General features: G+C 54.8%; 4 protein-coding genes across 4 annotated transcripts; 1 reads left to right on the top strand and 3 right to left on the bottom strand.

The window, feature by feature from the left end:
- Nucleotides 1-1,428: 1,428 nt before the first annotated feature.
- J4E78_008458 (uncharacterized protein) lies at nucleotides 1,429-2,540 on the bottom strand (the record flags this gene model as incomplete). Its single annotated transcript, XM_049369059.1, has 3 exons — nucleotides 1,429-1,865; nucleotides 1,950-2,316; nucleotides 2,409-2,540. 3 exons carry the CDS (start codon nucleotides 2,538-2,540, stop codon nucleotides 1,429-1,431), a joined length of 936 nt encoding a protein of 311 aa, XP_049219126.1.
- Nucleotides 2,541-3,190: 650 nt separating this feature from the next.
- ERG13 (3-hydroxy-3-methylglutaryl coenzyme A synthase) lies at nucleotides 3,191-4,794 on the bottom strand (the record flags this gene model as incomplete). Its single annotated transcript, XM_049369058.1, has 4 exons — nucleotides 3,191-3,328; nucleotides 3,383-4,461; nucleotides 4,532-4,634; nucleotides 4,735-4,794. The coding sequence occupies 4 exons, from the start codon at nucleotides 4,792-4,794 to the stop codon at nucleotides 3,191-3,193; spliced, it is 1,380 nt and encodes a 459-aa protein (XP_049219125.1).
- A 2,259-nt stretch (nucleotides 4,795-7,053) lies between these two features.
- J4E78_008456 (uncharacterized protein) lies at nucleotides 7,054-9,486 on the top strand (the record flags this gene model as incomplete). Its single annotated transcript, XM_049369057.1, has 2 exons — nucleotides 7,054-8,345; nucleotides 8,394-9,486. The coding sequence occupies 2 exons, from the start codon at nucleotides 7,054-7,056 to the stop codon at nucleotides 9,484-9,486; spliced, it is 2,385 nt and encodes a 794-aa protein (XP_049219124.1).
- Nucleotides 9,487-10,046: 560 nt separating this feature from the next.
- Nucleotides 10,047-11,436, bottom strand: J4E78_008455 (uncharacterized protein; the record flags this gene model as incomplete). Its single annotated transcript, XM_049369056.1, has 2 exons — nucleotides 10,047-11,170; nucleotides 11,235-11,436. 2 exons carry the CDS (start codon nucleotides 11,434-11,436, stop codon nucleotides 10,047-10,049), a joined length of 1,326 nt encoding a protein of 441 aa, XP_049219123.1.
- Between the last annotated feature and the right edge of the window lie 459 nt (nucleotides 11,437-11,895).

Below are 11,895 nucleotides of genomic sequence, written 5' to 3'. Positions count from 1 at the left end.
GAGAGGGGAGTGCGGTTTTGGTAGAATTTTGAGGCGGGGGATGGGGGGTTGAAGGTCGTGGACCAGTGTGTTGCTAGGGCCCTATATATTCTGTCAGTATACTATTCCATGGAAGCTTCCTTCTTTTCCCGATATGAATTGAGACGGATCGAACGTACCTTGCTCCATACAAACTATCGGTATCACTCCACGTCTCAAACGCCTCCTCGCCGTCTAAAAACACTATCTGGATACCCATGTCCATATCCACGTCCCCGCCCTCTCCTAACGCGCTCATCTCCTCGTACATCCGCGTTATATGAGGGTCTAGCACGCTGGCCACATACATCAACATAGCACACGGCGCCGCACTATCCGTTGCCCCAATAAACCCATCCGGATGCAATTTACTGTCATAATGCGCAACAAGCGTGAGCAAGTTCGCTTGTCCCGGTGCGACCCAAGGTGGTTCTCGGCGCGCGATGAGATTAGCAAAGGGAAGGGGTAACTTGGATGTGGGGGTCACGGAGGTGCTGTTTTGCCAGGTTAGGTTCCAGGCTGGTAACTCTTTTGTGAAGTAGGCGTAGAGGTGGTGTTGCGCGAGGGTTTGGCCTGGGGTGCCGGGGACGCGCGGGATGAGCAATGGGGAGAGGAGCGTGCTGTTCTTTGCGTCGAGGGTGGTGTTGGGGGAGGGGAGGGCGCGGAGGAAGGCGTCGGACAAGGGTTTGTAGGCGTGTGTTGGGGTGAGGGTGAGGAGGAGGGGGAGGAGCGTGGCGGGTAGCGTGAGGAGCATCGTGGATGGTCGGCGGTGGGAGGAGATGGAGGAGCGTGTGCGGTTCGTTGTGTTGTGTACTAGAGGGCGTGTCTGTACTCGAATACGATGTAGAATCGCGTCGTCTCGCTCGCGGGCGCAGAACTGGGAGCTGTCGTCGAGGTCCCAACAAAGACTGAGTATCCGTACGAGATCGAAGCGCAATGGATATAGAGACGAACAGCTAAGGTCCCTCCTTCCAAGGTGCCAGCCTCTTTCTCGTTCTCCTCAATCCCCTTCCCGTTTCATCTCACTCCCGCAGTCTCGAGTGAAACGTTTGCGCAAGGTGGCCCTACTCCATCAGGCAAACACCGAAGAGCCATGAAGCGCGGAGCTGAGCCATCGTGTTGCGTTGCGTGCGTCAGTTCGGGTCCCTGACGGGGCCATGGACGTGGGATCCCTGTCGCGCACGTGAACTGCACGTTCATCTTATCTGATTGATTGTGTGTCTGGATGGGGAAGTGCTGTGATGACGGAGGATCTAGCCGTTCTGGGCGGGGTCGATGGTATGCATGTCAGATGTCTAATCAAAGAGCTCAAGACGGTATGCGGTTAGTGTTGGACTTGGTACAGTCGATATATACTCATATTCATATGATCGCTACACGTCCAACGTCTCCGGTCAAGTAAATACTACCCTACAACTTCGCCTTTCCCCCCTCACACTTCACCAACGCCCTCCCGTTCGTAAGCACCGTCTTCCCGCCCTCAACCTTAACCACAAACCTCACCTCCTCGAACCCATCCTGATCCCTATCCCCCGTCCTCCACATCTCCGTAATCAGTTTATCACCCGGCTTGACCGGCGCCGCGAACCTCGCCTGGAACTCCTTGAGGTTCTCAGGCTTGGATGCACCGAACGCCTTCAGGATAGCGTGGGCAGACATGTTCCACGAGAAGAGGCCGTGGATGATGGGGCCGCCGAAACCCATTTTCTTGCCTGGCTCCGGGTCCGCGTGCAGCGGGTTGTAGTCGCCATTCAGGCGGTAGAGGTGGGCGGTTTCCATGGTGGTTTGGTGGATGTGTGTGCTATCGGGAGCGCGGGACGGCGGGGGGTAGTTTGGTTGCTTGGGGCCTGTTGTGCGTTAGTCTTATGTTACACTGTCATGCCTACTCCATCGCGAGCACGGCAAGGGTCAAGGAGAAGGGAAAGACATACCCTTCGGACCACCCCAACCACCCTGACCAACATAGAAGCCACTGCCAACAGCTCTACTATACGTCTCCCCCGTCTTCGCATCAACAAGCCTGTTCTCCGTCTCGACAACGGTTGCCTTGCCCTTATCGTATACACCCAGCACCTTGCTTCTGATCTCGAACTTGCGGCCTTCGCTGCTCACGGGCAGTGGCTTGAAGAATTGTATCTTGCGCTCGCCGTCGAGGACGTGCTTGGTGTCGAACTTGGGGACGCCTTCGATGGGCTCGGCATTGCTGCGCGCGTAGAAGTCGATGACTTCTTGGTCCGTGTGCTTGAAGGGGAGGATGATGGGGTAGGTTGGGAAGGCCGCGAAGGATGGGTGCAGTTCCTGGGGGTGGTGTTAGAGGTGTTGGATAGCTCGGGGGATTGCGCTTGGGATGTATGGTTCAGGCGTTTGAGAGCTGTGATGGAGTTGCTTACGTAGAGGAAGTGCAGCTCATCCGGGTAGGTTGCGCCAATGCTGTTCGCGAAGAGCAGGAGATCGCGCTTGAGCCAGGACACCTCATACGAGGGAAACTCGAAGCCGACGCCGGGACCTAGTTCTTTGCCCATGATGCAGTTGGTAACGATTACACAATGTGTTGGGTATTGGAAGTTTGTACTAGCGATGCGCAATTGCAATGCTCAGATCAAGGGAAAAGAAGCTCAGATGTTGTCGTAAGCTTCAAGGTTCGCAGCGGGGCGGTAATCGCGACGCGGAGCTGAAGTTTGAGCCGAGGTACGATTCGTTTCATCCATGGTCAAGACGAGAAACCCCCCAAATGGATTAGTATACATCAACCCTGTTCAAAGTAGATGAAAATGAGTCTTGAAATTCGGCGCCGATTTCGGTATGGATAAGACTTTTACCTTGTTGTGGGACCATGGTAATGTTGTAAACATCGCATTAGTCTATCTACAGTGTCGGTGCCTCATTCAGAAGCCAATATTAAGATGGCACGACTCTTGTCATGCCACCATGCAGATCTAGACAATATACATGTGATCCTTCCCATCCCTATCATCCGTCGTAAATGTTCGTGTACCACGACTCCCACAACCCTGCGGTCGGCAAAGTGGGGCCACTGTCCCATACGCCAAGTGTGAAATAATGCAACCTTTTGAGTCTAAGCTGAATCATGGAGATGACTCCCGCAAATGCTCAGAATGCAAGCGAAGGAAGAAATGAAGTTGTGGTGGGTATAATGCGGCAGACAAGGCGTCTACTGCTTGACTTCGTAGGAGCGGCGGAACATGCCGTCGACGCCGGTGAGGTAGTAGGTGCCGGGAACGATGGTGTCAACGCTTCCCTTGGGGGTGAAGTCCTTCTGGAGATGAGCCTGCTCACGGAGGTTGCACATCTGGTAAAAATGTTAGTGGGATGTTCTCTAGCAATCTGGATTTCAAGGACTTACCTCGTCGTAAACCTCAGGGGCGACTACACGCCTCTTCTCGAGACGGTTTTGGATGTCGAGCTGCTTAGCAATGTTCTCGGTGCTGCCCTTGACGGTGAAGGAGAACAGAGATGAGGCCAGACCACTTCCGTAGCTGAACATACCAATGCGCTTGCCCTCGAGGTCCTGGCTGCTGATGTTGGCGAGCAAGCTGCACAAGCTACCGTAGACACTGCCGCAGTACATGTTACCGCACTGGGTCGGGACCTGGATGCTGGGCTGGACGCGAGCCGCATAGCGCTTCTTAGCAAGACCCATAAAGGTCTTCTCGACGGTCTTGTCGCTGACAGAGGTGGCGTAGTCCATGTCGCGAAGCTCAGCGGGAACCTCGGCGAAGATGGGGTTGGAGGGGTTGGCGAGATAGTCGTTGTAGAGCAGACGCGCGTACGACTTGGCGACGAGCTTGCAGGTAGGTGCGTGGAAGGCCATGTAGTCGAAGCGGTCGAGAGCAGTCTCGAGCTCGCTGCTGCCGTTTACACCGTTTCCATTTTGTTGCGACTTGAGAGTCTTCTCGCGCTCATTGTAGGCCTTGTAGCAGGCGTCGACAGCCTCGGTGTAGCAGCGGACGGAGAAGTGGCCGTCGACGACGGGGTACTCGCTGGTGAAGTCGGGCTTGTAGAAGTCGTAGGCGTGCCTGATGTAGGAACCGCGCTGGCCAGCGTCCATGACAATGGGCGCGTTGGGGCCAATGAGCATGGCGACACATCCAGCGCCACCAGTCGGGCGGGCGTTGCCCTTCTTGTACAGCGCAATGTCTCCGGCGACTACGACGGCGTCACGGCCGTCCCAGGCCGACGACTCCATCCAGTTGACGGAGTTGAAGAGGGCGTTGGTTCCTCCGTAGCAGGCGTTGACAGTGTCAACACCCTCGATGTTGTAGTTGCCAGACTCCTCGAAGAGCTGCATGAGCACAGACTTGACCGACTTGGACTTGTCGAGCAGAGTCTCGGTGCCGACTTCGAGGCGGCCAATGCTCTTGGGGTCGACATTGTACTTCTTGAAGAGCGAGGTGACGGTGGTCAGGGCGAGCGAGTAGATGTCTGGGTGGAGCACCTGTCAGTTCCTCTTCTGGCTACACGGGGTCGCGCGAGCAGAAAATCTTGGACTCACCCTCACGGTCGTCGCAGAAGGACATCTTGGTCTGGCCGAGGCCAATCGTGTATTTGCCCTGGGAGACGCCATCGAACTTCTCGAGCTCGGCCTGGTCAACGCACTGTGGGCGACTTGTTAGTGCGTGTTGGTGTAGAGGGCGTGGTTGCAGCGGGCGCATGTGCATTGGGACGGCGACACCGCCCACGACAGCAGCAACGTACCTGGCTGGGGAAGTAAAGCTCAATGGCCTTGATACCGATGTTGGAGGGACGAGCAGCCATGTTTGCAGGAGTGTATAGTGTTGTGTGAGGAGCAGAAGGGGAGTGTGTTGGCGAGGGAGGGGAGTTCACCGCCTTAAGTACTTGACGAGTAAATCCTACGCGACAATGGCAAGGTGCAGTTTAGTAGCGGCAATCAGTTTCGTGGCAATGCTAGCACGCCGTGGGTACAGGGCTCCAAAGGGGACAAGTAACGGGTTTTGTGCAGACCTAGCACTCAACAATCCTAACAGCGGCCCACGCGCTCCCAGTGTTGTGTCTGCTAGTCCCTGAGATTTTCGGTACATTCTTCTCGGGGCATTCAGGGTCTGGCTGCGAGGCCGGCGGCATGGCGGGGCATTCGTCTGGCGAAAAAGAAACGCCTGCATGCCGCCTTGCTCGCTTCGTCCCAGCTGCATGCTCTGCGAACGTATATCTTCACTTCACTTCATCGCGCCCCCAGCATCATGAGTTGGCCCTTTTCCACCGGGCGGAGGACGTACTCCCTCGACGACCTATCGCCGTGCTCCTTGGCATGCAGGGATTTACTAGCTAGTCAGGAACCATCAGCCCATCACAACAAGTCCCCCCTAGCAACCTCATCCGCGATACTCGACAAAGACGGCTACCTGCCTACCGTCCGGAACACAGCCTCCACGGCATGCGTAATGCCGCGTCACGGTGCTGCGGTATTTGTGTTGGATGAAGGATGGCGATATCTGACAACATCAGACGAGAAGGCCGTCATTGCTTTGGACCCGAGTTGCCCATTGTGCTGAGGGCATCACACATCCTCAGTAGAACTCGGCCGAAAATGAGGGCATTCGCGTGTAGCCAGGCTGCTGCCTAGATTCCCGCGGTCGCTATCTACGACCTACTTGGTGGGCGGGATGATTTTGATAGGTAGTAATCCACCGAGATCACTTGGCCCCTTCTATGGAGGACGGTATCTTAAACGCATACAAACTCTAAGTTCAGCTTGCAGTTGTCTTCTCAGACGATCAATAACAAAAAGCAGTTCAGGAGCATCCCAAGTCGGATAAGGGATGTCAAGCACGGCCCAGACTTCAACTGACGAATGGAATCGATCCAAGTATCCGGGAGTGGCGTTAGGATGAGAACAACTGACGTTATAGGTATGCATTTTCGGGTGAATTGATATCCCCATAGCCGCATGTCGGAGCCCAGGCTGAACCTTGAACTGCAGCGGGCGAACAGGCTGGGCCATCCTAGGCATTCCTCGCCGTTGTCATCATGGCCCTAGGGTTGACATGGGCTCCCCGATGCAGAGCATAAATACATAAGTACCATGTGCCCGGTTCGCTCTCCAACTTTATTATCCAAAATGTCGTATGGTGACAGGGCATCAACACTCCTATCCAAAGCTTCTTTCTAGGAGCGGGAGCGGAGTCACTGACGATCAGGCGGATGACAGCACACGAGACCTGAGCAGCTCTGAGCAGAAAGATGGCACTGTAGCAATCGCTACCTTCATCGCCTGTTACAACGAGTCCCATATTGTCAGTACGTATTACAGTTCGGGAAGCTATGCAAAACCGAATGTCCACCGCCATGTCGATGTCGCGGACCAGATGACAGCCTCAACCACGATCCCGGATGCACCATGTCATAGTCGGGCACCATGCCTAATAGCTGTTTTAAATATGTTCTGTCTGGTCAGAAAGAAGCACTTTGCCCGACGGTAGGGAAGATGGGCCCGGGCCAATCGACTGGTGGCATATCGTAGAGCCTGCGATCCCGTGCATGACGCTGAGTGCACGTGAATATGATGCAGAAAGGCGGCAGAGCACATGAGGTAAGGCCAGGTCGTCCTAATGTTGCTCTATATTAATGCGAGAGGGGTGAAAATGAGCTCGCAGCGACTCAAGAACGACGGGAGGGAATTAAGCGCAGAAGGTGCAGGTACATAGCAGAAACTAAAGTGCACATGTCAGAAGCTTGGTGAGCTGGTCAGAGAGCCGAAGGATGCGATGTCGAAGGGGTGCTTATCGATGTTCAGGCTTGGGTGTTCGCCCGTGCGCCGTTTAGTGGCGCCAGCGTCTCAGGACAACCTCTGCCAAACCTGATACACCCTCTCGACACTACCAACGACACGACACGACACACGCCAATTCTCGCCACATTCGCTACCCGCGCGACGCTCATCGCTACCGATCGCGCACTACCTCGATTACTTCTTTGACGACACGCCTGCTTTGCCATCGGGGAGGACTGTAAGGGGGACCAGGAAGGGCCTTTGGGGCTCAGGGACCGTTCGGCGTCATGGACCGACGCAGCAGCGACAACAACGAAGCACCGCGCCAGCCGAGCAACCCCGATGTCTTTGACGACGACTACGAAATCGACCCCGACGAGGATGATTTCATGCCCTCCGTCTCGGATGGCTTCCGACCAGCCAACGCGAGCCAGCCCTGGCAGGGCGACCGCCAAAATCACGACCGGATAGACGCGCTGCAACGACAACCATCGACTTCCAAGGCGCCCGAGAGTCACCAGAGCGACCTGCGAAGGACGGCAACGCGAAACAGCACGGCCAAGGTGCGGGATTCGATGACGCAAGATGGTGGCCGACCACCCCTCAACAGAGGACCCAGCCACCACAGACCCCTTGGACATCGCGACTCTGTGAGCTCTGCGGGTTCCTTTGCGACGACGAGCAATTCCGAGAACCCGTTCGAGACGGGCCCGAGCCATCCATATGGCATGTACCCGCAGCTATCAATGGCACGGCCACTCAGCGTAGCAACGAGCTCTACAGAACGCCAACCACATCGATCAATGTCACTGCAGCGGCCAACACATCCCTATGCAATGTACTCGCAAAGCGGCATTGTCGACGAAGAGTCACCAGACGAGCCAGCCCAGCCACCTCCACCTCAGGTCCAGTCGACTATTCCCGTGGGATTCCCGGGCCTGAACAATGGTTACCACAGAGTGCTTGGGCCGGATGGCGAGGAGCAGGATATTATCGGACCCGACGGACACACCGAGCAGCTGCCACCGTACTCGAGATATCCAGAAGAAGGACCCACCAAGGCTTCTTTGGCAGCCGAGGCAAGCGCGTCGTCGCGTGTCATACCCGCGCCCGTCCAAGTTGACGCAGAGGATCCTTTCAACACACCCGCATCACCAGTCTCGCCGCTGAGCACTACCTCGTTCTCGCCACCCCCTCTACCTGCCGTTCCTTTACTCCCGTCCGTCACACCCGCCCGGTTGCCACCCCAGAGACCGGAAACCCAAACCGGCAATCTTGCGGCTACCAACTCTGCCGCTACACAAAGCAGTACCGTACCAGCAGAACCCTCTGACTCGTCCTCTGCATCTCTACTGGCGTCTGAGAACCACTTCTCGGAGAAGGCGGAGCCAGTCGAAGGCAAGGTCAGTTGGCGTAAGAGGAAACTATGGGGAAGGGTGCCTATGGGCGTCGCGCTTGTGATTCTTGTCCTCATACTAGTATTCTCTGTCGCCCTCGGAGCAGCCATTGGTACCTTTGCTGCCAAGAAACACAATGATGATGACGACCAGAATGAAAATGGCAGCCCTCATGAGGAAGCGTAAGTACTCACGATCCATCAACGAAAACATCTACTAACTCTCGCTAGACAACCGCAGGTTACGGGTCAAAATGGATCTCTTTTCGACGCCGTTCCCATCTCAACACCGTCTGGCCTCTTGCCGCTACCAACAGGATCCTTCGCCCTTCCTCTGGGATTACCGCAATACGGACAGTCGGGATGCTTAACACAAGCAAATCAGTATTCTGCATGGTCATGCAGGATGACTTTCGCTCCGCTTGTCATAACTATCAATGATACCGTCATTGGTGGTGAGATTCAACAAGTTGCGTCCATGGGTAGCGGACCTTCGGTGCCGTCGAACTCTATACTATATGGCCTCCAGACTCCTGTGCTTGATACTAAGCCGATGGAGTTGGTACTTGACTTGGATTTCAAAGCCTACGGTCCAGCCTATCATTTTTCTGCTCGATACGATAAGCTAGTCATCTTGTCACCCACCGAGCTCAGTACCGGGTCAGGACTCTCAAAACGACAAGATGAGAAATACAGACAGCGCTTCAAGGTTCAACCTGGTGATACGCCCTGGTATTGCTATTGGAACGAGACATACATCGAGGGCTACATCTACGCTGACGACAACTCGACGGCAGCCACATTTACCTCGTTCCCTACCCAATGGCCCACGCCTACACCCACGCCCGACCCAACCGACGATGCGGCTGTAAATGTTGCTGTCGCTGTGCCGACTGAGAGTAGTGTCTCTACCAGCTCTACACAAACTACTACCGCGTCTCCAACGAATTCCCCTGTCAACCTGGCCGCCCCGTCACCCGTTCGCGCTCGAGATTCCGAGTCAGATGCTTCTTCAGCCCCTCGCATGGCACCTTATCCCCGGATCGTCAAGATAGAAGAACGCCGGCTCCCTGGGGCGTCACAACCATACTGTCAACAGATGCTCATGCTCGATAACGGCGAGATAGTAACATCACCTAGCCCGAACGACAGCCCAATCAGAATATGGCTACAAGAGTCAGATCCCAGCTACGAAGAGTACTTTGCCGCTCAACCTTCGCAAACCATCACATTCGACAGGAAGAGCAAGCGCGAGAACCTTGTTGATCTTCAACGCCGCGTGGACCCTGATGATGCTTGTCACTGTCAATGGATGTTCAAGTAAACGACGAACCTGGTTTAGAGCGCTTCTTTTCCTTCTTGCAACGATGTCACAGCATGATTGTCGATCTCATTTCTTCTCCACACGGGTATTGGGTCCATTTCGCCTGTTTGGTGTTCCACGGCGTTTTGTTAATACTGACTCACGAGTCTCTACGCATCACTGGCATATTTCGGTTTCTTTTTTACTCATCTCTTTTTGTCTAGTCAAACATGTAGCATGCTATGTTTATAGCTTTCGCATTTCTGTATCGTCTCTGGGACGGAAAGTAGGCCTTTGTTTTGGGGGCTACACTGGCGCATATTGTCGCGGCGCTGCTTCTGTATATATTGCCATGGGGGGAGTTCAGAACCGCGAGTACAAATTTCGCGTGAGTTCATTATTGGAAAGGGATAGATAGAAGAACAACATTAGTTATATTGTAAGGGTTTCTGTTGATGTTGGTACTGTGATGCTCATGCTGACTTGACAGCGAACGTCAACCACACCATGAATGCCGTCTAAATGCGTAATCTATTCTATACAATCTAGTTTCTCTGCGACCCAACAAAAGAAGTTCGCAATCATGCCTCCAACCCCCTCTCAAAAACCTTAACCCCAAACTTCCACACCTCATCCACCACAAACCTCTTCTCCCCGTCCTCATTCTCCTTCAAATCCAACACGCACAAATCCGCATCAGCCCCCTCATCCAAACAGCCCTTGACACCCTCCAACCCTAACATCCGTGCAGGCGTCTCCGTAACCGCCCTCAGCGCCTCGGGCACCGTACTACCCGTCCAATTCAAAAAGTTGCTCACACAATCCACAAGCTGAATGCTACTCCCCGCAATCTTCCCATTCTCCTCCAGCGTAAGAAGGGGACCTTGTTTAATAATCTTCGACCCATTCGTCCACTCATACGTCCCATCCGGCATACCCGCCAACCTCATCGCATCCGTCACCAGCACCAGCCCATCTGGATGCGCGTTCCACGCTATCTTTATAGACGTGGGGTGTAGGTGTATGCCGTCTGCGATGACCCCGAAATAGGGTTTGGTGATTGAGGAGGAGGGTGTGCCCAGCAGACCGAAGATACCAGGGTTACGGTGGTGGAGGGGGCGCATCGCGTTGAAGAGGTGCGTTATCATACTGCATCCGGCTTTTATTGCGGATTTCGCTTCTTCGTACGTGGCTTCTGAGTGACCGATTGAGACGCGGATCCCATGGGAGGTTAGGGATGGGATGCTTGATAGTGCGCCGGGGAGTTCGGGGGCGAGGGTGATTAGGGAGATGGGTGAGGGGGAGGTGAGGTTCGAGGCCCCGTAGCAGGATTCTAGGCTGCTGATGGAGTTGTCTACCCCAGGGGTGCGCAGGACGGAGGTGTTGTGGATGCCGTTTTTGGTGGGGGACAGGAAGGGGCCTTCGCAGTGGGCGCCGAGGGATTCTGAGCCGAGCGTTGCGTCGCGCGTTGTGCCTGAGGGGCCGAGGAAGGGGAGGGCCGTTTGGTAGACTGACGGGAGTTGGGATGTCAGGGTTGGTAGGTAGGATGTTACACCTGTTGCTACCAAACTCCGGTTTACACGCGAGACGCCTTTGGCGTAGGCTGATGCGCCGCCTTCGCGGTCTGAAGGGATCACGGAGAAGTCGAAGCCGTAGGCGCCGTTTAGTTGCGTGTCGATGAGGCCGGGGGAGAGGATGCGGCCGCCTGGTGAGATGAACGTAAGATTCCAGGCAATCTCTCATACACATCTCATACAGTTAGAGCTTACCTAAATCGACAATTTGCTCGGGAGCGGTACGGTACGAGTACAGAATTTCTTGGCCATTCAGGATCTTTCCGGTGGCGGAACTAATCCAGAGATCTTGGGGGACTAGGGCGTTGTTTTTTACGAGGAGGCAGTTTGTGAACTTTATCACGCCTGACGAGTCCTCTCGTATGGGGGAGTCGGGGATTGGCACGATTGAAGGCATCGTGGGTCGTGTCAAGAGGACCAATGAATGAAGGAAGCTTGCCAAGTATAATGTTGGAAATATAGAGATGTGATTCAGAAAGAGAATGATGGGATGAATTGGATGGTTGGTACTGCGCAGGCGCGACTCAACAACCGTTGCAAAGGATCTGTCGCCTACCTACTACTTCTATCGCAACTGCATACCTACGCTCATCTTCCTACGATGATGCCATTGAGTCATCACGGCCGGGCAAACTTGCCTTCCATGGCCGGTATTGTTGCCGTGGAGCGCACGCTGTAAGACTGCGCAAGGTGACTGGATTTGGATTCCGACGTCGTGAGATCGAGGTAACACAGCGATGATCATATTCCGCCGAAGAAACCGGATGCATCGCGGTTGCATGTGAGGTGGCATCAGAGTGGATGTCGCTGATAGCAGAGGGACGAGGATGGTGTAACGACGGACGGGGGTGCATGC

This window comes from Alternaria triticimaculans, assembly GCF_023758025.1.
Source record: "Alternaria triticimaculans strain BMP 0046 chromosome Unknown scaffold_15, whole genome shotgun sequence".
Classification (NCBI taxonomy): domain Eukaryota; kingdom Fungi; phylum Ascomycota; class Dothideomycetes; order Pleosporales; family Pleosporaceae; genus Alternaria; species Alternaria triticimaculans.
Note: the sequence above shows the minus strand (reverse complement) of the source record. Positions and strands in the feature narration are given on the sequence as shown.